Below are 23,883 nucleotides of genomic sequence, written 5' to 3'. Positions count from 1 at the left end.
TGAGATTGACAACAGTGTAAAATTCTTGTTTTTGAATTTTGATTTCAATGTAAAATTTAATTTAAAACTTATTTTTGTTTGTTTAGTGTTGTGGTACTTAGTTATAGTATAACTATTTGTCTTACCTGTAAATTTTTATACGAATCCATCTTTGGTAAGTAAAAGGTTATGTTTATATTAAAATGTTGTTTTGGATTTGACAACAAATAATAATAATAGTTCCTCAATTATTCTAACATGAATTCATAAAATGATGAGTTGGTTTTATGGAATATGTAAATTTTATAACTTTTGAGGAAACTTCTCAATATTTACAACACAATACTATGAATTCACATGGATTATTATTTTACTCTTCTAAGAAATAATAAAAGGTATCATAAACAAATCTATTTATGTATACAGGGATAGTAATAACAAGATTGATAATACCTATATGATATTGTTCTAGCTTCTTATCATTAAACTAGTTGTACTCCGCGGTTTCACCCGCATTGCTCCTCTCCTGTTGGTCATAGCGTGATGATATATAGCCTATAGCCTTCCTCGATAAATGGGCTATCTAACACCGAGAATTTTTCAAATCGGACCAGTAGTTCCTGAGATTAGCGCATTCAAACAAATCTTCAGCTTTATAATATTAAAATTAATATAGATTAAAGCAAAATAGTCTTGAAAATATTTTCCAAGTCTAGATAAAAAAAGCTATTGTTACATTAGTTATAATCATAAACTTATCCAACATTTAGTTTTAGTATATAAATAATAATTTATTGGAGATAACAAAGATTTCCGCTGTGTTTTTGCTTAACTTAATAAAATTGTTGATTAGAATTTTACTACCTTCATATTTTGTCTGATGCATGTGATTGGATTTGATTGTTATTAAAATTTTTATACATATTTTCCTATTTGATGAATAATAATTAAATTGTAATAATCAAAGTAGTACAAATTTTATGAAATCTTCATTAAGTTTATATTTTTGGTCTGTATTGGGCTTAAGATTTTACTTAAAGTTGCGTTTTCAATACGAAAATAAGCTTTAAAAAAATAATTTTCATTTTCGATTTTCACAAAAACTATGCATCTGCGGCAAAAAGAAAAGCAGTTTTTTATGAAAAGTCACTACCCGCTATCAATAAGACATCTCAAAATAATGAAATTCGGGGATCACAATATAAGAATGCAGCCTATAACTATACTAACATTAAAAATTTGTATACGGTGATATAGTAAAACTGTCAAGCTTGTACTGCTAGATCAGTTTCTTTGATCAAATTGGACCACATTTTGACTTTGAAATCATAGTTTAGTTTCATGACAATTTATCTCATGTTTTGGGGAATGTCTGTTCAAAATTAATGAAAGACGCATAAAGAAAACTGCTGTGATCAACTGCCAAACTTTCTTCTTAAGTTACTAAATTATGTATTTAGTAATAACTAAATTTATGGATATATGGCTAGATAAAAAAACATATTGAAGGATAGCACAAAGATGTTATTGCTGCAATAAAATTAGGAATTTATTTATGTATTTATAATTTTGTAAATTTGTTTCATTAATTATGCTGAACAATTAAAAAATGTACTATACCTATACTTACATATGTAGAAAATTTTCAGTCAATTATTTAGAGCCACATTTGCATTGCTTATGAAATTGTATGGTCATTTCGTATTCATATTTTAATATGTGTACACTCGTGAATAAAAACCATTATAGTGATTGATAAATTAATTAAAACATGTTTTTGGTCCATGAAGGAATTTTTTAAAGGAGATCTCCCTATCAACATCAAAAGAAAGCTTATGGACATGTGTATTCTTCCTATCTTGACTTATGGTGCGCAAACTTGGTCGCTGACAAAGGAACAAAAGTCCAAACTGAAGGTCTGTCAAAGGGCAATGGAGCGAAGTATACTGGGTGTTAAATTAACAGATCGTGTTCGAAACACCGAGCTGCGCTCCAAAACTAAAATTGCCGATGTAGCGCAAAAAGCCGCTGCGTTGAAATGGAGTTGGGCAGGGCACATAAGTCGCATGCCGGACGAACTGTGGGCCAAGATAACCACTTTGTGGAGCCCAGGAACACATAGAAGACGTCGCGGCAGGCCGAAGAAGAGATGGCGAGATGAACTTCACCAATTTAAAAATGACTGGTTCTCATTAGGACAAGACCGCGATTCGTGGAAGCGACTTGGAGAGGCCTTTGCCCAGCATTGGGACACGACAGGCTGATATAATAATAATAATAATAATGTTAACTTAATTTTAACCATGCCTTAGAATTTCGATGATTGTGTAGCAATGATTATTATCTATTATTTGTAAAGAGGTTACTGTAGCATGTGAAATACAATATTGTAAGAAAATTACATCAATCAATTACGTAAAATAACCATTAAAAATATTCAATGTGCGACTCCATAAAATTTATAATCTAAGTAAATCGTGTTTGAATTGTATGTCGCATTAACGTATGCGAGAATTTACTTTTCCAAATGTCCGTAAGGTGCAGATTGTGAGTCGCACTGCACGGTGCTCCTATTTGACATACTAATGCAATAATAAAAACAGTTAACACTTTTCCTCACGACTGTACACTTCATTGCTGAATTCCATTATAGGAGATTAGAGCACAATTATGAGAGCAATCGTCTTGAACTGTCAATGCGTTGCTCACATCATTGTATGATTGTAATTGACTGTGCATTCACAATGGTATTATGTGCTTGCGATCATTATGGGCACAATGCCGTTGTTCGGAGTGTTTATTTATGTAATTGTGATTGACGAAACTTGGTTTAAACTTTAAATTAATATTGCATGGATTAAATGTATCAATTATAATGTTTTACCATCTGTTAGATATAAAATAGGTTAAAAATATCAAACTAAAAATAATAATTTAATCAATAATTTGGCTATTACATGCAGAAGTTTTGTATTAATTTTCACTATAAACCAACTAACTACGATTAGTTCTAACTTCTAAGATACGCTTGTCAAACATGTAATTCGCAACTAGTTTAACTTCTTCAGTTAAAGAAATTAACTGAACAATTGATTGGAATCATTAACCGGGAGCTCCTTCCAATTAGCATACCTTTGATAAATAGCCTTAATTATGAAACGTGTGGGGAACGGAAAAGCTTTGTTTCTACTTGTACTGTTTGACTTAATTAAATGTTGAGATAATATTGAATGTTAACTAAATTGGATTATCGTTTGTATCAAGCAGGATATCTTTGATGAATCTTAGAATCATGTTCTAAACGTTTAAAAGAGTTTTTAATTGGTATCTGTAACGAATGTATCGAAAGTTACCTTCAAAAAGCTTCGTAAATGTAGATTTTCCTGAACTCCAACAATAGAACCGCTTTTAATTTAGCTCAGTCAGAATAGATACGGCATAAAAATATTCATTTGGTGTAATAATATGTCTCTACACTTATCGATATTTGTGTAGAGTGCAATCAAACAGTTTTTTAATCATGCATTTCAGTTAGATTCGAGCTTTATTCCACATACCTATGCATTTTGCGCTCTCTAAACGTGCGGTGTGATGCTCATACGTTATCGTGACGAAAGCTCGCCCCGAGGCGGATAGGGCCGTTTTATATGGAAAGTAGCGGACAATCCATCGTGTCCCCCTATTATGTCCGTTAGTTGGATGCAGGCCCGCGGCCCTCGTTCGGTACTAGACGACGATTTAATTAAAGTATTGTGCGCGCCGCCATTAACGTGCAGTTTGAAAGCGTTAAGGCGGGTGTGTGCAGTTTTGACGGCATCATATAATTTTTGGAGACGGAAAATTTGTCAAATAGAAATTGAATGGTTTTAATGTAGGAGATAAGAGATTTTCTAAATCATAATGTTTGCTTGATTAAAAATTAAATTGTGTTACAGAATTATGAAATATCGACATGTTAACCATAAAAATTTTATTACATTATATTTTAATAGACTTAATTTAGTACGTACATATCGTTATGCACGTCACAGTTACTACCAGTTATAGTATAATGAAACAAATGATAGGTATTTCTTCGTAGCTTTGTTAATTTATCATATGAATTGAAATAATTTCAATTATATAACTAGCTTTTATATTCGTCTTAATTTTGTATTTTAAACATTTGTTATTGGCCTTTAACACAAATTACAATTTCATAATTGAAGTCTCTTGATTATTAAACTTTCTATTGATCCCTCATTAAGAAGTGCCTTTACAGTAGGAACGAAAATTAGCTGATAGGAAGACAAAAATGGGAATGATAAAGCTATTAACGTTATTCTAATGCAAAATAGTATTGGCATCCAATGAATGTGTTTTAATACTGCATATTAAAAAAACCGTTCATTATTTGCTTCGATAATTGCGAACAAGCTTCGCTTTAACAACACCGCTCGATAAGGGATTATACAGTATACACCATTATTATGCAGAGCTCTTAGGTTTCGGGAACACTGCCTCTCGTCAATTAAGGTATCGCTGAAACTCATCTTCAATCCTAGACTCAGCCTAGGCTACCTATAGTACAATGGGGTATAATGAGGGTACAGACTACAGAGTACATTCCTTCCACGGCTTTCGATGTTGGTAATATGCGCATGGCTTGAATAAGCTTCTCATACATTGTTTTAAGACTGGATATTAATTATTGACTATCCTTGGGTTTGGTATATGATCCATTCTGTGGTGAAACGTGTTTGTTGCAGTATGCAGTATGAACGGTGTCTTACCCTATTTATTAAACTGGACGCATTTGAATATGAAATTGAAATTTATCTTTAAGCATATTTGAAATTATCTACTTATATACAAACATATTGTTGCAACAAACGACACTATCTCCTAAAAATTTGATTTGTAAACGATAAAAAACACAATTTTAATATGATTATTTGCACGTAAGCAAATAAATTATTATAATTATAAATTTGCTATAAGTATTTGCCAACACGTAGTGTTCATGTAGCGTGGGAAATACTGAAGAAATGTTCCTAGAAGACAATTAACAAGATTTTAATAAGTTTAAACCTACATCAATGGTAAAGTTCAATTAACATTACAACGATTAAATTAAACCCCCATTGGTGAGCCTGAGAAACGAAGTACGTTCTAAGTCGTTGGAATCTAGTTTCAGCTCGGAGCAATTAACAAGCCTGGAGAAGTAACAATTAATTGAACGTTTCTTATATAGTGGCTCTCTTTTATTCAATACCCTAATTAATGCGATAGAAAGAGACAACACACTGTTATCTGCTTGGCATTCAAATCCACATGTAGCCACTTTTTGTTCTAAAAAGGTACCTAGTGCTTGCCTTTACTTTATCGAATACTAAAATATCGATAAATAAAAAAATTAAGTTATAAAATTGCTTGAAGATAATTTAAGATTCGTTTAATTTTGAATTATGGATAGGTAATTCCAAATTTTAAGATTCGTTTAATTTGGAATTATTCATTTACGATGCGTATTGACTGCCTTGCATTGTATGGTAGTGGTATTTATAAAAAAATATTATGAGGTATTTCGGTTTAGGTTGTTTTTATGGTTTCGTAAAAAGGTACGTATTTTTTCCTGTTTTCATAGATTCATTCATAGAATTATACGGAACCCTTCGTGCGCGAATCTGACTTCCACCTGGTTGATCTTTTTACAAATCAATAGTCGTATCCTACTAATATTATAAAAGCAAAAATATATAAGAATGGACATATTTTGATACTCTTTCACGTAAAAACTACTGAATGAGTTTTTATGGAACTTCATAATTATATAGTTTAAACATCAGAAAAACATATTATAAGCTAAAATTTACCGCAGGAAAATAACTCATTCCCACAGGAAAAAATTGGTACAAGTTTAAAATAAATTGCTTCAAATAAAACAAATAAACATTTATTTTTTTTACAACCTTTTAATTTCGATACTTAATTACCAAATTACAATATTTATTATTTAAAATAGATGCCACCTTAAACTTGTGGCACAGCATCTCTGCAAAGCACTTTACTATTCTTCCCGTCTGATTCGAAATGATTTGAACAAGGCCGAGAATGTTTTGAAGGCTTCCAATTTTTCCTGTGCTATAGCTTTAACCCAAACATCTTTTAATTGTTCTCAAGCCAGAAACCTGCAAATAACAATAAAATCCATACTTAAATACCTTTTTTTTTCTCCTAACCTAAAGCAGTCATTATCAATGAAGTACTTCGTTCCTACTCAAGTATCGATAATTGCACAACACTATGGAAGTTATATTTTGCATTTTTTCTAAAAACTAAGCTGATTATGATTTCATTTCAATGATTACGGTTAGATAAAACATAGATGATTAAGAAAATAAGGTAAATTAACTTATTTATAATACAATTAACAAAAAAATTGATCAAAACACTAACCTGTGAAATGACAAATTTCTATCTTCGTCCGATTTCACATTACTACGGTTTTTACAGCCGTAAGCAACACAAGCCATGTTATCTTTAGTCAATTGTCTTTTCATAAAATAACAAATTAAACTAAAACACTCGTTTTTCACTTCAAAAAAGATAAGTAAAATAACCAAGCGATGATCACCAGACTGGTGATCAAAACAAATTGTAATGGCTACATGTCATTTCAAACTGTCGAACTGACATATATCTGTCCTCTTTTTTCGCATGACATTTTGCCATAAGCTAAAAAGGCCAAACTAGTGCGTTATTGTTCAATTAATTGTTACTTCTCCAGGCTTGTTAATTGCTCCAAGAGTTTCAGATTCTTACGGGATATTGCTAATGAGACATAATTAAAGGGTCGTTTGAGAGAACGGCCGCATAAAATTAATATTAAAAGACCAAGCTTAATGACACACGGCTTTGTAATTTTATATCGGCTTTGATTGGGATGCCAATAAAATTGTCGTAACGGTGTGGTATAAAAGTTTAAAACATAATTGGATTTGTTTCTTAATCATTGAATTATGGGAATTGGGTAAACAGTATCGATATTATTTTGAACGGAGATCGAGATCATTTAAATGTTAATGTGATTGTTTATGACATAATATTGGTTATAGGTTGACTCCACATAAAGGTGAGGCTTAGGAGTTCACAGAACGGGGAAATCTAGTCGCGTATATAGACCATAAATAGATTCGAATGTTTTTAAATGCACGTTTCTGCTTATCCAAATAAATTGGAATGGACAAGCTTAAGTGTCGATGGACATGTCTTTGCGCCTTTTCTGGTCAAGCATTAAATATCGCTGGCGAGATTCTATTGCTGCGCGCGCGCATGCTCTAAGTTACTTTGTGACACTGGTACTTTGTAAAAAGGACGTTTATTAAACTTTATCACGTGTTCTATATTTGAATTGAATGTGCAAATGATTTTGCATTTTCTGCCATTTGTTGAGATAATCGTACCAATGACATGTTTCGCCTTTATTTGTAAAAGGTAATGGGGATACATTTTATGTTCGTGTATCGATTTTCAGACTTTCTAAGTTATTCGAAATATCTACATAGATTCTGTAAAATAAAGGACGAAGTTGAATGTGAATGACTTATTCGAGAACTGGGGTTAACTTTTGTATTATGTACCTAGTTTTTGGAGGGGTGATGGTGATAATCGTCTGTATCTTTTTGCATTGTTGTAGATCTTCTTTGGTTCTGGAGCGATTTAGAAATCGCTCTGACATTCTAATTCATCTCCATACGACATCAACACTGTTCACAGAGGAGTAACACGATCGTAAAATTTACAATTCCGATCGTCGGGGGCATGAGGCAAAGCTCGGGCTGTGCGAGGAATGCTTGCTAACCGTTTCCCCTCGTGTTCTCACGAGTCGCTTGTAGTGTCCCCGACGACACGGATTTTAATCGCGACACAACGTCATTGCTGATTTATCTTACGATGCCCGCAACGGTCTACGATTTCCCATTTCTGAATTTCCGATGTCGCTATTACCTATCGGATGCATCTGCGTTTTGAATTTCATTATGTGACCCCGATTTTGGGTATGTTGCAAGTAATGGTTGGCAGGAATGTGGGTATTGTTTTATGTATTGTACTGCAGTTTCAATGGATGTTCAATGGTATATGTAATACTTTATGAATTCATTCTTCATTTTATCATTGAATTGTTTTGAAAAAAAAACCAAGGAGGTTTTCAATTTTATGGATAGATATTTAATAAATAGTGTGCGAAATGGTTATTGGAATTAAAAACAGTAACTTGTTTAGATAAGTGAAGCTCCTTACTTTTAATTACAAAAATATAGTTACGATTTAATTGTCTTAAATTGGACCTATAAACATCTAATATCAAATATACAATTTTATTGCAAGTTTTATCATATCTTAAATAGAAATTTTGCCTTCACAAGCTCTTACATCATTTTGCCGTTATAAAAGCTAAATCATAATATTCAAATATTGTCAACTTGACCTGTTCTCACGCTGTTCCAGGTAGATAGGTAGACAAGTCTACACAATATGCCTATCATGTACCGAAGTCGAGAATTTGCATTGTTTTGAAATTTATCCGATGCACTGGGTGTGTTTGTTTAAAACCCGTTTATCATGTCTGGAAGTGAAGCTCTGGGAATAATTCTTTGACATTGTTCTACCGACTATTATAAGTTTTTTAACATTGCTTATTCTATTTTATTATGTGATTTTGGATACGTGAATGTTTTGCAGCTAATGGATGCTATACAGCTAACGGTTGTAAGGGATTCCATGGTTTGTTAGCAGAAATTATCAGCATATTAGTATAGTCCAAATATTGAATGTGATAAAAGAAGAGTGTAGCCAGTAAATTGAAATTTACCGTCCCAATTATACCTGATTTCCGTCAACAAATAGGTACAAGATTTAGGTGATAGGCACTACGTTGTTAGCTCGTGTTCCTCATCCATCAAATTACAAAACCATCATCTTAATACCCTCCGCCTCCAAGCCAGCCTTTCAATAAAACAACACCGCGTAGATAGAATGTAATTACAGTATCGTCGATGTTCGCATAAACTTGCTCGAAGCGAATTTCTTCTGTAATACGGTGCTGAGTTTGTATTGTAGGATTGTTTAGATGTCAGATACCAGTGTCTGTTATTAATATGTTTTGTAGACTTTGCCATTTGATTATGGGTGTCGATGATCGCTGGCTTTGCGCTGTTAGCGGTGAACTGATACCGTCTTTATGTTATGAAACCAGATTTCCTAGATGTAAATTTTATTGTTGTATATTTGAATTACGTTATTGCTTGTCGTTTGTTTACAAATGTATTTAAATAGTGTTTGGGCTTGGAAGCTTTCAGTTTCTGTTAGACTTTCTCTATCGATTAATGCAATGTTATTTAAATCGTGAATGATAGTGTAGCATGTTAGCTTCCGCCGTCATAACATAATGGTCTTCTAAGAATTAAGAATTCCTGGAATTTCAAGTCTCGTCTAAACTACTGTCGCCTGATACTGAATATATTTTTCATTTTAGAAAATTAAGTAGGTACTACAAGTAGCTACATATCGCCGAAATATACTTCCAGATATATTTTTATTTCAAAGTTTTAAACAAAACTAATTACCATTTATTTATTGTCTACACTCTACCACTTTTCTTTAACATACCATTAAATGTTTTCTACCCATTCCATAAGTTTTAATTCCACACTCACTTTCGCTGTGAAGGACAAAAACACCTGCATGATAATTTTGTTATTACCATACAAAGAGAATTTCGAAGTTTTCATTGTGAATGTTAATTATGTAAATCGATTCAATATCCTTATATTGACTTAATGTTGCTTAGGAAGGAAATGTGTCGTAAACTTGGTTTGGGAATTGTGGTCTTTGTATTTTGAATTTTGATTAACATTAATGGTTCACCTGCTAATCAGTATGTAAAATATTCAATATTTTAACCATTTTATTCGGTTTAGTTATTTTGGCTTTCAGGCTGAGGTGAAGTACAGGTAAATTAGCTTGGAGAAATTTTTGCATATGTAGTGGTGTGTATATTACTCAGATCTTAGAGCGCGTTTCCACTATATCGTTCTGGCCTATACAAAAATGTTTCGATATCCTAACATTACTATTTAATTTTATACTTATTCCTAGCAACACTTTTGTTTTCAATAAAAACAAGTTTTTATTTGAAAGAAAATGGTTTTGACTTTATAAAAAAAAATATATCATTCAATTTTACGTCCTTGAGCAAAAGACAAGGCGACTACCGTGAAACAATAAAATATCGTGTCCATAATAATTTGTTTCATAATTAATATTTGACCATAATAATTACGAAACAAAACAAATAAATAAATCGTCACTTGATAGTGGAAAGTGGAAACACGCACAAAACCAGAATAAACCAGTTTACGCTGTCCGCACTCCGCAGGTGCCACGTGCAGTCGTTTGGTAGCGTTAGAACATAAAGCACATTTCATTCAAAAATTATAATTATTATGTACGTAGTTTAATTGATAAATTTTGTATTTGTTGATTGTTGTTATTATTTGTTATTATTGTTATAATATTTGTTGAAGTGAATTACATGTCCCGCAGCCGGAGGGCCCAAATGAAAACTCAGATGTACTTAAAAACTACATTTAATAGCTAAAATGAGACTTTTACACCCATGTCTGCACGATGCAGACCGGAGTTAAAGAATGAATTTATACAGTTTAATAATTATAAAGACGTAAGCTTGGATGCTAACTAAGGGAAATCGCATCCACATTCTATTCCCGTGCGAACGGCGTATTCAGCAGTTTTGTATGAAGGCAGGGCCATAACTAGTGTTTAATTTGTGTGTAAGTGTTGTAACTTTATATTGTTAATTCAATATGGCTCCAGTGTTAAAACATGGTCGAGGCAAGCCTTTGACTTCTCAAACTAAAGAATTAAACTTTAAATGTCGTTTCTTTTTCAGGTTAGTTTTTTCATTTTAGTAACATTGTTAATGTAAAAGTTATATGTATGTTAAATGTGCAAATATTAAAATAAAGTCTCCTCTTTTTCAGAGGAGAAACACATAAATAGTTTAATTTAAAATCCCTTATATATACAGGGTTACTTGTAAAACACCGGCAACCTCGCAGGACAAGATAGCTAACATCATAAGTAACAACATTTGTTCTACGACTTTTGATAATTTGTTAGATTTTATTTTCATACAAAAATAAATATTCATTTAATTTTCCGTCTGAATATTATAAACTCTACGCCTCCCAAAAATTACGTAAACAAAAAGCGAACGAGAGGGGGAAGGGGGCGTCGCGTCGTCCATCCGATAATTAATAGAACATAGACTTACAAATGTAAGGAGAGTACAATAAAAGTTTAAAAAATCATTTAAAAATAATTTATTGCGTTATGCCAAAAGTCGTAGAACAAATGTTGTTACTTATGATGTTAGCTATCTTGTCCTGCGAGGTTGCTGGTGTTTTACAAGTAACCCTGTATAAAATAAAAACTAAAAATAAAATGTTGTTTTATTTTATTTGCTGACCATACACTACTACAAACGCAAAAATTTCTCCAAGCTAATTTACCTGTATGGCTCTGTGACTGCAAGTCTGTAGCCATAAGGTCGCATAATTATGCAATTTATGTGTATTCCATTTTATGTAATGTCTGTAATTTGGTGTGTACAATGAAGTTCTCATTCATTCATTCATTCAAGTATAGCTGATATATAATAATTTGTTTAGTTTATTCTTCATTGTATTTAGAGATATTACATTATTTTTCTGTTCAAAATCTATAAAGCTTTTATAGCTTTTGAACAGAATTATCATCCATGTCGTCTAGTAAATGTAGTTAAAATAAATTATACTTAGTAAATTGTTTAAATTAATTTTGGTATGCGGCTAGTTTAACTACAAATTGAATGGTAATCTGTATGCAATCGTAACTGGGTAATTAAATGTCATGGGATTCGTTTGATGTATGCCGCTTTATATTAAGTTTTGTTAGCATGTATATTGCAATTTGCTATCGTTGTTCATTAAATGTTCACGCATCATTTATGTGAATTATTTGAACGATTGTTAAGTAATTTTTATGACTTTAAGTAGTTGTTAATTTGGATATCAAGTCAAATATTGTTTTTATCAGGCATATAAAATTTTGCGCTTTAATACCTCAGTAATCAGTATACATTTATTCATCTACGAATAAGTAAGTACCTATATAAAAAGGATGAAAATGAATTTTTAACGTTTGAAAACTAATAAACTGAACAATTTTGTTCCATATTAAATTTTTGCTTGTTTTTAATCGAATCTGGAACCTGTTGCATATTTAAAGAGGCAGTCATAGACTAAATCGGGTACTTAATAGGTGGTCGGCGTTCGCTTATCTAAAAGTAACACGTAAACTCGTCGATCGCCTCGTAAAAATACAATTTCCATATAATATCTACGTAAGATATAAAATAAATTAAATGTACAATGTAGGTAGAGTAATAAATAGTGGCACAAGTTGCGCGGGCAACTTCATCGCGCGAGATCAAAGGTTCCCGAAGCGTTTACGCGACGCATCATTTTATCCATTCATTTTACTGGCAACTGTCGGCCACTCACTTATCGCCCAGGGAAAACGTAATGTCCAAGGAAATTGCATCGTGAGTCCCGTTTGGCCTATAAACAAAACGGTGCGGCCCGTGATCATTACGCGTCAAAGCTTTTTATGATCGTGGGCCAGTTTTGTAGTGTGGTGGCAGTTACATCTGAAACATTCAATATAGATTACTAAATAGTTACTACGTTATTGCAGTAGCCAAGAAGCTTATATCTTATACACTGGAGATTTCGGTATGAACATTTGACGTGTAACAAGAAAATTGTTGTGTTCTATCACTTTCACACCTAACTTGGTATTGCCACTGTTAATACGAAGTTTTCCCAAGGCTACTATGTATGCTGTAATATTCTGTGCAAAAGGTTAGTTTTTGTACATGAGTTTGTTGATAAATTGCCAACAACGTCATTCAGAAGCATTGTTGGATGTAGAGCAGGCTCTAAGGAGATGTTCGTTTGCAAAAATCGCGGACCTAAATCTGACTTCTGATATATATTGTATAGGTCCCAGACATCCTATAGACAGATGTTGCCAACCAGTTTTGTGGTCCCCCTGCCCGCACCCCGGTAATTAAATATGGCATACAAAGAAAAAAATAAAAATTTCCAAAACATGCCGTGTGGGGTATCAAATGAAAGAGCTTATTGAGTAGATCACGAATATATAGCATACTATATACATTTCTTACACTTTCTCTAAGATTTTTTAGAAAATTTACGAAAATGGTCCATTTTGAGTTAACTTTAAACCACTATTAGGGCATGAATATCGGAATCTCGGAATCTCGCAATATCGGAATCTCGGAATGAAAATTGCGATATTACAATTCCGATACTGAGTGATCCAATATCGTTATATCGGAATTAAGATTTTTTTTATTCAGTGCTAAATTATTAAATTGTGACGTCGTTGTGGACTAGTTAAAACGTCTCAAATATAAAAATAACCAAACCAGCACTATCGCTGTCCCGCAAACTGAGAGTGAGTGTCGTACGGCTGTTTTATGTTCCGATGAAGATGATCGTCCCCTATCAAGTCTCGCTACGCCTACAACAAGTGAGCTAACCCTGCAACAAGAATTGGAAAAGGAGATGGAAAAGTGCAAAGAGAAGAAAAAGGCAATGCCTCCGAACGACGAATTTGATTTTTTAGGATTTGTAATGACTGAAAAAGCTATATACCAACGACAACAGCGGTGAAAGAGGTGTTTATTTGACACAGGCGTACACGTACCTTTCATCAGTCTTGCCTACGAGTGTCGAAAGTAGGCGTGTTTTTTCATCTGCTGGATATTTTTGTAATAAAATCCGAAGTTCGTTATCCGACAAAATGCTTGATGCTTAGTATTTTTGAGAACTTATTATAACCAAGAGAAACGTGCGTTAAAAAAATAATCTTATTTCTACGCATTGTTTATAATTGTTGATTTTGAATGCAAATTTAAAATTATTTAAGTTTTGTTATGTTACCTTATAATGTTAATTCTAAGTTTAATAAATAGCAACTAGCATTCCTGTTGGACTCCACGTCCATATAATTGTTGATTTTGCATGTTATATTTTATGTTTGTAAAATTTTATTAAGTTCATCCGTTAGTGACTAGTGTCTGTTAAATTTGTATCTATTTTAGCAGTAAAACAACAGTCGTGTAATAAATCAAAGAGTTATATATATTTTTTTATATTTTTTAAATTTTAGGTATTGCTTAAAACATGTTTATTTTGAGTCAGTTAAATTAAGTTGTTTAGCAGTAAAATAACTATTTTCATACCAAATAAAAGATTATGATTATAATACGTTTTTAATTAATAAAATCCAACTTTTTAACATATGTCCAATTCCGATATCAATATCGGAATTCCGATATTGAGCTCCAATATCGGAAATCAATATCGGAATTCAAAACTATTCCGATATTACATGCCTTAACCACTATAGATTGAAAACTCATGAATATATTTTTAAAATTATTATTTTAAATAATTAACAATAGTCCATTGTTTATGATTCAATAGTTCGTAATATAATATAAGTGAGCTATGTGGTGGATTTGATGAAAATAACTATATACTATATGAACTTGAAAATATACTCGCCATCTTTGAATGCTCCCCCCACTCCCCCATACAACTATTTCACTGTACGAAATATTGAATCGTAAACAATGGACTATTGTTAATTATTTAAAATAATAATTTAAAAAATATATTCATGAGTTTTCAATCTATAGTGGTTTAAAGTTAACTCAAAAATGGACCATTTTCGTAAATTTTCTAAAAAATCTTAGAGAAAGTGTAAGAAATGTATATAGTATGCTATATATTCGTGATCTACTCAATAAGCTCTTTCATTTGATACCCCACACGGCATGTTTTGGAAATTTTTATTTTTTTCTTTGTATGCCATAATTAATTACCGGGGTGCGGGCAGCGGGACCACAAAACTGGTTGGCAACATCTGTCTATAGGATGTCTGGGATCTATACAATATATATCAGAAGTCAGATTTAGGTCCGCGATTTTTGCAAACGAAACTCCACTGAGAGTCCGGTCTAATGAGACAATTATTATTTATGCTAAATAAAATAAGTATCTGAACCAATTATTAAAAAGCGATATTCCCTGATTATGGGTAGTTACCATAATAAAATTGTAGCAACTCTCACTTTGACAATATGACATAAGTGTCAAAAAAATTGCGTCGCTTCGAATATTTAAGTGGTTTTTCGATCTTTGTTGTGTCGGAGAAAACACGTGCCATTGAGATTTTTGTTAATTAACTTGTTGAGAACACTCTTTTTTAGTGTAAACTGGTAGTGATAACCAAATTTGTGATTGTCTCTATATATATATATTGGGGTAAGCGTTTATTTACTAACTTTCCTCACCCATCATGAATCCTGATCCTCCCGACCCTGGTAAACCTCCTGACATCCAGGGTGAGGTGATGGAAGCGGAGCATACAAGTAATAAGAGACAACGGTCAGAGCCATCCGTTGCTGATACAGATATGATCCCCCCTAAAAGACATGTTACAGTTAACAACTACGCGATCGCATCGTCTCAAAGTTCATATGTGGATCCCATTTTATCTAATCCCATTACATATTCCGACAATGACAGTGGTCCCTTTATTGTCTATGTGTCCCGTACAGAGGCCGATCCTGCGGCGGGTTTAACCATCAGACCGATCAAATTTGGATCTTTCCTTTACAACAATCGTGTAGCTAACATAGCCAAGGATGGAGTTAAAGCTATTGGACGTAATAAAATTTCTGTAGAATTCAATACCGCTTGTGACGCAAATAATTTTATAAATTTCCCCCCTCTTAAAGATTCAAATTACCAAGCCTCCATTCCAACTTTTCACATCACTCGTATGGGCATTGTCAAAGGTGTCCCTACGGAGTGGTCTATGGAAGAATTTATCAGCCATGTGGATTTCCCAGGTGGAAGAGGCAAAATATTGAAAGCCAGACGGCTTAATAAAAAAATTAGAATAGATGGTGTTACTTCATGGTCACCATCTCAAACCGTTGTTTTGACCTTTCAAGGCCAAGTTCGTCCAGAAAGAATATACTGCCTTTACAACTCCATGCCAGTAGAAGTGTACCAATACCCCACAATTCAATGTTATAAATGCTGTCGGTTTGGACATGTACGCGACCAATGTCGCTCTAAGGAACGTTGTTTCAAATGCTCACAGGCCCATTTGGGCGACTCTTGTCCAATTTTAGAGTCTGATGCAACATGCCTCCATTGTACTGGTAAGCATTATGCCACTGATAGGAAATGCCCCGAACAAGCTAGGCAAAAGGCCATTAAGCAGTTAATGGCATCTGAAGGGATATCTTTTGAGGAGGCTTCTAGAGTCATCCCGTCAGCTCGTAGATCCTATGCTGAGAATATTCAGATACAGAATCCTTTATCTATACATTCCCAAAGCCTCCCGTCTTCCCAATTTAATCCTCCTATCCAATCAACACCTAATGTTTCATACAGAAAAACAGTCACTAAGACCCCCCGTTCCCGAGCTCCTCTGGGTAAGTCTTATGATAAGGATGCACATCATTCTATCATTCGTGAACCTCCCTCCTCCCTTTCTAATGGTTGTGCTCTCCCTAATACGGGCTCTTCACTTCCTTTTGATGAACATCTACTTAATATGTGTTTATCTTTTATAGAGACTTTACTTTCTTATCCCCACCAGTTACCGTCCAACGTTGCCGAAAGATTATCCCGTTTCTCATCAATCCTCAATTATGGATCTAGTGTTTCTGCAATGGAACGCCCAGAGTATCCGTCCCAAGAAGCACGAGATTTTTGAATTAATAACCAATCATAAACCTTTGGTTCTTGCTATCTCAGAGACATGGTTAATGCCCGGTTCTCGGTTTAGGGTTCCGGGCTATTCCTGTCTTAGAGACGACAGAGCTGATGGTTATGCTGGCTGTGCTCTGCTCTTGAATAACAGTATTCCCTTTTCACAAATTCCACTTCCCCATCATGGCTGTAACTTTAATGCAGTTGCAGCTAGAGCTGCTAATATATCAGTCTTATCCGTTTATGTTCCTCATCCCCATCCTAGTTTTATTCCAGAGCTTTCCTTAATCATCTCCTCTCTTCCTCCCCCTGTTATTATTATGGGTGACTTTAATGGCCACCATACTTCTTGGGGCTCGTACATTTGCGACTCCTTTGGATATCTTTTGGTTGACCTCTTTGAAGATCTGAATATGTGTATTATTAACGATTGCCTTCCTACCCGTAGAGTCTCCCCATTACAAAATCCTAATACTGTAGTGGACTTAACAATTTGCTCTTCTGTCTTAGCTCCTTCCTTTTCTTGTTCTACGCTTTCCTCTACTCATGGGAGCGACCATTTTCCAATCCTCATCTCCTGCTCACGCACAGTCCATGTTCCCACTAGAGCTTTCCCACCTTTGCTCAAATTTAAGTTAGGCAATGCCGACTGGGAGAAATTTGCCAACTCCCTTGATACCAAAATAAGTAGTCTCCCAAATGCTTCACCTGAGAATTGTTTGGAATCTTATTCTCTTTTTGTTAACTGTCTCGAGACTACTGCTACCGAATCTTTCCCATTGAAAACTTATTCAACTCTGTCTTTTAAGAAGCTATCCCCTCCCTGGTGGGACCATGAGTGTACTGCCATAGTTAAGGACCGTAAAGAAGCCGAGCTAAGATATGATTCCAGTATGTCTTATGAGAACTTTATTAATTATAAGAAAATTGCAGCACGAACTAAACGGGTGCTATCAAAAAAAAAGAAACAGGGTTGGATCCGTTTCTGTGAGAGCTTATCTCCAAAAACCCCGCCATCATTAATGTGGAATAGTATTCGCCGTTTCCGTGGAGCTCTATGTGATAAAAATAGAGTATCCAACAACTCAGACGTTTGGCTTGATGATTTCATTGACAAACTATCCCCTCCATTTGTCCCCTCTTCTGATCATTTTCCTTGTCCTCCCCATAATTTAGTATCATACGACAGTATGGATTGCCCATTCACCTTGCAAGAACTTGTTACGGTTCTTGATGGCTTAAAAGACTCATCCCCTGGGGTTGATGGTATACCATATTCTTTTCTTTGCAAGTCAGGCGATCAAACAAAATCTTTTTTTCTAAATTTAATTAACATTTTCTTTTTACATGCCATTATTCCGGACTCTTGGAAATCCCAGCTTATTATTCCTATCCCCAAACCCGGCAAGGATCCCCTTAACCCCAATTCCTATAGACCAATCGCCCTGTCTTCTACCTTAGCCAAAATCACCGAACACCTTATTAAAAATCGTCTAGAATGGCTGGTCGAGAACAGGGGCCTCCTAGCTAGTTCCCAATATGGCTTTAGGAAAGGTTTGAGTGTATTAGACAGTCTTAGTATTTTAACAACTGACATTCGTTCCTCTTTTCACAATAAACAGTATTTGGTTGGCGTATTTCTGGATGTAGTTTCAGCGTACGATAATGTTCTTCTTCCAGTGCTCAGACAGAAAATGTTACAGCTGAGTTTGCCTGAGAGGATGATACATTTCATCTTCAACTTATTAATGTTGAGGACGATACAAGTACGCTGTTCTAAAGACACACCTACTAGACATGTATTTAAAGGCCTCCCTCAAGGTTCCGTTTTGAGTCCATTATTGTATTCTATATACACCTGGGATTTGGATAAAGCCATTCCATCGTATTGTAGCGTTCTGCAGTATGCGGACGATATAGCATTGTATACTTCGTCAGAGAATATGGATGTGATTACCTTTCGACTTAACAGCGCCTTATCTTATTTGGAAAATTGGATGAACGATCATGGCTTGTCACTATCGCCCAGCAAAAGCAATGTAGTTGTGTTCACGAAAAAACGCTTGATCCCACAGCCGGTAATATTACTAGAAAACTCCTCAATCCCTGTAGTCAACAAGATTAAATTTCTAGGGGTGGTGCTTGACCAAAAGCTGAATGGTATGGCTCACACTAACTACATTTCTCAGAAGTGCGAAAAGGGTATTAATGTTTTACGCTCCCTAGCTGGTGTTTGGTGGGGATCACATCCATATTGTCAAAAACTAGTTTATAATGCTATAATCCGTAGCCATTTGGATTATGCGTCGTTCATCTTAGAACCTTGCAATAAAACAGCTTTAATAAAATTGGACAGAATACAATACAAGTGTCTGCGACTCATTATAGGTGCCATGAAGTCTACCCCAGTCAATGCCCTTCAGGTAGAATGTGTAGACCCTCCTTTATATCTCCGCCGTCAATATCTGTCAGACAAGTATTTCTTTCGGCTTATACAATTATCCTCTCATCCCCTTCTTCCTAAAATTCGAAATCTACTTCAAATACTTACTCTAAATAACCTCCGTCGTCCATCTGATTTTCCTTGCCTACTTAAAAGTCTCATCAAATTTAACCGCCTTCCGGATCCAACATCCCAATTTAGTATCCATCCTTTATATTCAACTCCGTTTCATGCACTAGTTTTTAACCCCAACATTAATATGAGTTCTGGTATTCAAAAATATGCTCCAGATTCTAATGTTGCTTTTAACTGTCTGGTTTCTTCCCACTGGCGTGGTTATAATCTTTTTTTTACGGATGCCTCAAAAGTGTCAAAACATCTTGCTGTAGGGGTTGCTGTATGGCACCATAACTCTAACACTATTTTACAATTTAAATGTCCCCCTCTCTCTTCTGTTTTTACTGGTGAAGCCACAGCTATCTTGGAAGCTCTCAATTTTATCGACTCTCATAATCTCCAAAATTCAGTTATTTTTTCGGACTCCCTCAGCTGTCTTCAGACTATTACTTCTAACCCTTTCCGCTCAAAGTCTAAATTTCCTATCATCTTTCTAATAAAATCCGCACTTTACAACTGCTTCAGAAAAGGGCTTCAGGTAGATTTAGTACATATTCCAAGCCATTCTGGTATTGTAGGCAATGAGAAAGCTGACGTTCTGGCTAAATCTGCCATTCAACATGGTACTCTGGAGCATTACTCTAATTATGCCCACGATCTCTCTTCTCTTTCTAAGGATCGCTTGGATCATACATGGAACAGTCAGTGGAAAAATTCAACCAAAGGGAAATTTTATAGAGATATCCAACCCTCAATTCCATGTAAGCCCTGGTTCTTCCGTTTCCCTAATATAGACAAGCCTACTGTTTCCACCATTTGCCGCCTCCGTTTGGGTCACAATACCACTCCTAATCATTTATTTAAAATTCATGTTCGTGACCATTCTCTCTGTGAGTGTGGTATAGACGAAGGAAGTTATGACCATTTATTCTTTGTTTGCCCTAAGCTCCGTATCTCACTTCTGGATATCCTTCCCCCAGATGTTCCCCTCCCTACTAATTTTAAGTGTTTACTTTGCCTTGTCCCTACCTCATTTGTGAATATCCTATCAAAATTTATCAATTTTAACAATCTAAAATTTTGAACTCCCACTGACTACCTATACCTATTTTATGTTATGCTTTTGTGATGTGTTGTGTTGTCTATAACTAATATTTGTTCTTTGTCAGGTTATACAGCTCCATGTAAGAAGTCTTTCAGTAAATAAAAAGTAAATCATCTCAACCGTGATTTTTCCTCAGCACAGAGCACGCTTAACATAAGCATTAACTTAAACTGACCATCCGTTCAAAACTTGACATTGGCAGAATCCGTCCTCACTGGGATCGGGAGTTGCCATTTGAAAAAGAAGAAGAAGAAGAAGAAGAAGAAGAATATTTAAGTTAATATTGTTGCGTATTTAATAAATATTTTCCGAATATTAATAATGTATTGCATTGTGAAAAATTGCAGAAGTTTTTGGACACCAAATTCTGGCCTATAATTTCACAGGCAAGTGTATATTTACGTTATTTACAATATTCCTCAATACTCATGCATTTACCAGTTTAGAATCATTTTTATGGCAAAAATCGTCAAATTTATCATCATTTTACTAAGCAATCATGTTAAATAAGTTCTTTTCCTAATACTTTCATCATTTTTCAACAAGTTTTCAACAAACAAATTTAACAAGTAAGGTAACCATGATGATGGGTTTTTACGGATAGCGACGATAATATATTGCTAAACAATATTATGATGAACATTTAGAACACCATTTTAAATTTTTTTATACTAGTAATGAAACAACACACGACATCGGTATTGCACTCACATATTGTGGTTTGTTCTTTTTTACATTGAAATTTATACTTTTTAACCTAATATTTTTTTGTTTTACGTATTTCAGCTTTCCAAAAATGAAATAAAAAGAAATAAATGGCTGTCCATAGTGCCTATCAAGGGTAAAATTATCAACATGCCAGAATATGCAGTTTGCATTTTAAGCCTGAGGATAACGGTCCAGAAAAAAAATACCTTTTGAAAAGTGCTATACCTTTTTATTTACCACATTCTTGTTACTGCGTCTCAACTGATAAAGTAATTTTAATTATATTATAATTAACCACCATGAAACCATTAGTAACCGTAAGTACAGCTCCTGAAAGACATACGAATTTCTGAGAACTGTAATATCGTAACCACACATCAACACTAGCGATGCAACTCTCCCTTTGGAATATTGAAAAGTTTTAGACTGAAGCTTGAGTAACCAAAACGATGTTTTAATGTATGTAGCACTCATTTTAATTAAAAAATCGTAGTATGAGATCAAAAGTTATCAAGCGTTATTTAAAACTATCATTCTCTACCAATTAAAATGGTATGTACCTATAAAGATGATAATTATTCATGTAAGTTGACCAGTAATATTATAATATAAATACTGTTAAAAATATATGTCGTTATTATTTATAGACCATGATTTTTAGTTTTTTTTATTTCGAATAATCCTGAATATATAAACCAGTGTGGTCACCCACAGAAAGAGACAAAAAACAACACTGACGTCATTCAAGGTTATATTTTCTTGTGACAAGTTAATGGTCATAGTGCAATCTCCAGTGTATTAGATATAAGCTTCTTGGCAGTAGCAATGCTAGCGAACTTATTTTAATTTGAGTGCAGGCGGGATTTGTTCCATATGTGATTTTATGCAACAAAAACTTAGTTATCAAAAGTATCTACACCCAAATTCTAAAAGTATGTTTTTGTTATTTATGGCTGTTAATCAGCTTCGTTGTTTCGGTATGTACACGAAATAGCTGGTAGTAAGCTTATTTCTAGATGAGTCCGCAGAAATAACTATGATCGGTGATTGAAACTAGCGAACTCCCGACCTACAGTCACTACTGTTCCACATAGTGGACTGTAGATTATTGTATCGTTTCACAAATTGTCCGCTCCACAGCCTCCGGTGGCAACGGTACAGGCTGCGTGACCGTGCCTCCAGCTGCTAATGGTCATAGGAATATGATGGTCCACGTCATGATAGTAGAGAATTATGCTTGTCTCGCGGCGGTAAGCTGTTGACTTGTGTTGTGGGTTGTACATAATGGAACAATTTTACAGGGCCTTGATGCAGATGGTTTGACTTGTGTTGTGTGTTGTACAGATTCTTGGTCTAATCTAATAGAACAAACAATTTTACAGGGTCTTGATGAATTGACTTGTGTTGTGTGTTGTACAGGTCCTAGATGGTTTAGGGAGTTGAATTTAAAAGTAATGGAGTTGTTATGGCCTGTTACCTACTGGGTATATAGCTGTGTTTGTGCCTTTCGTAAATAGAAATTTGTGGAACTTTTTTTTTATTCAATTTACAAACCCTCTGCTTTCATGGGCATGGTATTACTTTAGTATACTCAAATAAATACCGCACAAAAGTCTTTGCTTATAGCATTTGTGCACACAGCACATTTAGTCAATTAAAACTTACTTGATTAAAATCTATTTTCACATAATATTATTGCTTGATTTATGGGAAAACAACCATATAAGAAAATAACCTACCCCCCAATCCTGTACTATGCTCTTGGCAAAAGTAAATAATAGCGAACTAATGAAACGCAAACACAATTCAAATTCTAACTACATTTCACGAGAGCAATATTTATACGGCTTCATTTACACCGACGCGTAATATTTTCTATCACGCAGCGGCGTGCTCGTATATTCGCAGTTGGGTATCTTATTACGAGATATCTGCGCTAATACGAGCAATATTTATTGGATTGAGCCGTGAGACCCTCGCGGTAGCTGGCCACTTTAAACTTGCATGAGTTTGGATAACGGTGGCAGGGTAGGAATTAAAAAAATATGGCTGGGGTTTGATAGTGGGTAATAGGAGTGAATTAATTCTTTGAAAACATCGTAATTCATAGTTTAGCATTGATAGAATTATATTTAACTGCGTAGATGTGATCTAATTTTGTGGAATAACTGAAATGTCAGCAATTATCCCGAAACACATAATAGGCTGCGTTATAACTAAAAATAAGAAACACACAGAAATAAATACCCTATCGGATTCCTAAATAATATAAAGGGTTAAGTCCAATGAGAATTTGGAACATAAATAAACAACGCACAATGATCCAATATCATTTTTATTAGGCTATATAACATTGATTGCATCTGGCCTTTAAATCCATAATAGTTTATTGAGCATTTGATTGCTTTGGCATAATATGCAGGAATGTCGCTTGAACAATCGAAATTCCGAAATAACATCTGTTTGTTTTATACCGCTTTTTATGGGTGCAATTTGCTTGACTATGTCATGATTATTTTTTTATAATAAAACGGGCAGTGAATGAGAAAAAATAAAAATGAAACTGGATGAAATAATGTTATTGACACTTTGGTGTAGCGTCG

At 34.2% G+C, this 23,883-nt stretch overlaps 2 protein-coding genes across 2 annotated transcripts in view; both read left to right on the top strand.

Annotated features, from left to right (window-relative positions):
- Ntan1 (N-terminal amidohydrolase 1) overlaps positions 1-23,883 on the top strand; it is a 75,416-nt gene continuing 51,533 nt past the window's right edge. The window contains exon 1 of the mRNA XM_090107897.1: positions 1-154. The gene's annotated coding sequence lies outside the window, so the exon portion shown is untranslated. The remainder of the gene's footprint in view (positions 155-23,883) is intronic.
- Positions 15,439-17,575, top strand: LOC149904173 (uncharacterized). Its single transcript, XM_090107801.1, has one exon. The coding sequence runs from the start codon at positions 15,478-15,480 to the stop codon at positions 16,909-16,911; it is 1,434 nt and encodes a 477-aa protein (XP_089963927.1). The 5' UTR covers positions 15,439-15,477; the 3' UTR covers positions 16,912-17,575.

The sequence above is a fragment of the Colias eurytheme genome, chromosome 12, assembly GCF_061535395.1.
Source record: "Colias eurytheme isolate Ceu_HAF_F1 chromosome 12, ilColEury1 Martin Lab GWU primary, whole genome shotgun sequence".
Taxonomy (NCBI): domain Eukaryota; kingdom Metazoa; phylum Arthropoda; class Insecta; order Lepidoptera; family Pieridae; genus Colias; species Colias eurytheme.
This window is presented reverse-complemented; position numbering and strand designations above follow the sequence as displayed.

Coding starts and splice junctions, on each gene's coding strand:
- LOC149904173 (XM_090107801.1), top strand. CDS start 15,478: ATGAATCCTGATCCTCCCGACCCTGGTAAACCTCCTGACATCCAGGGT.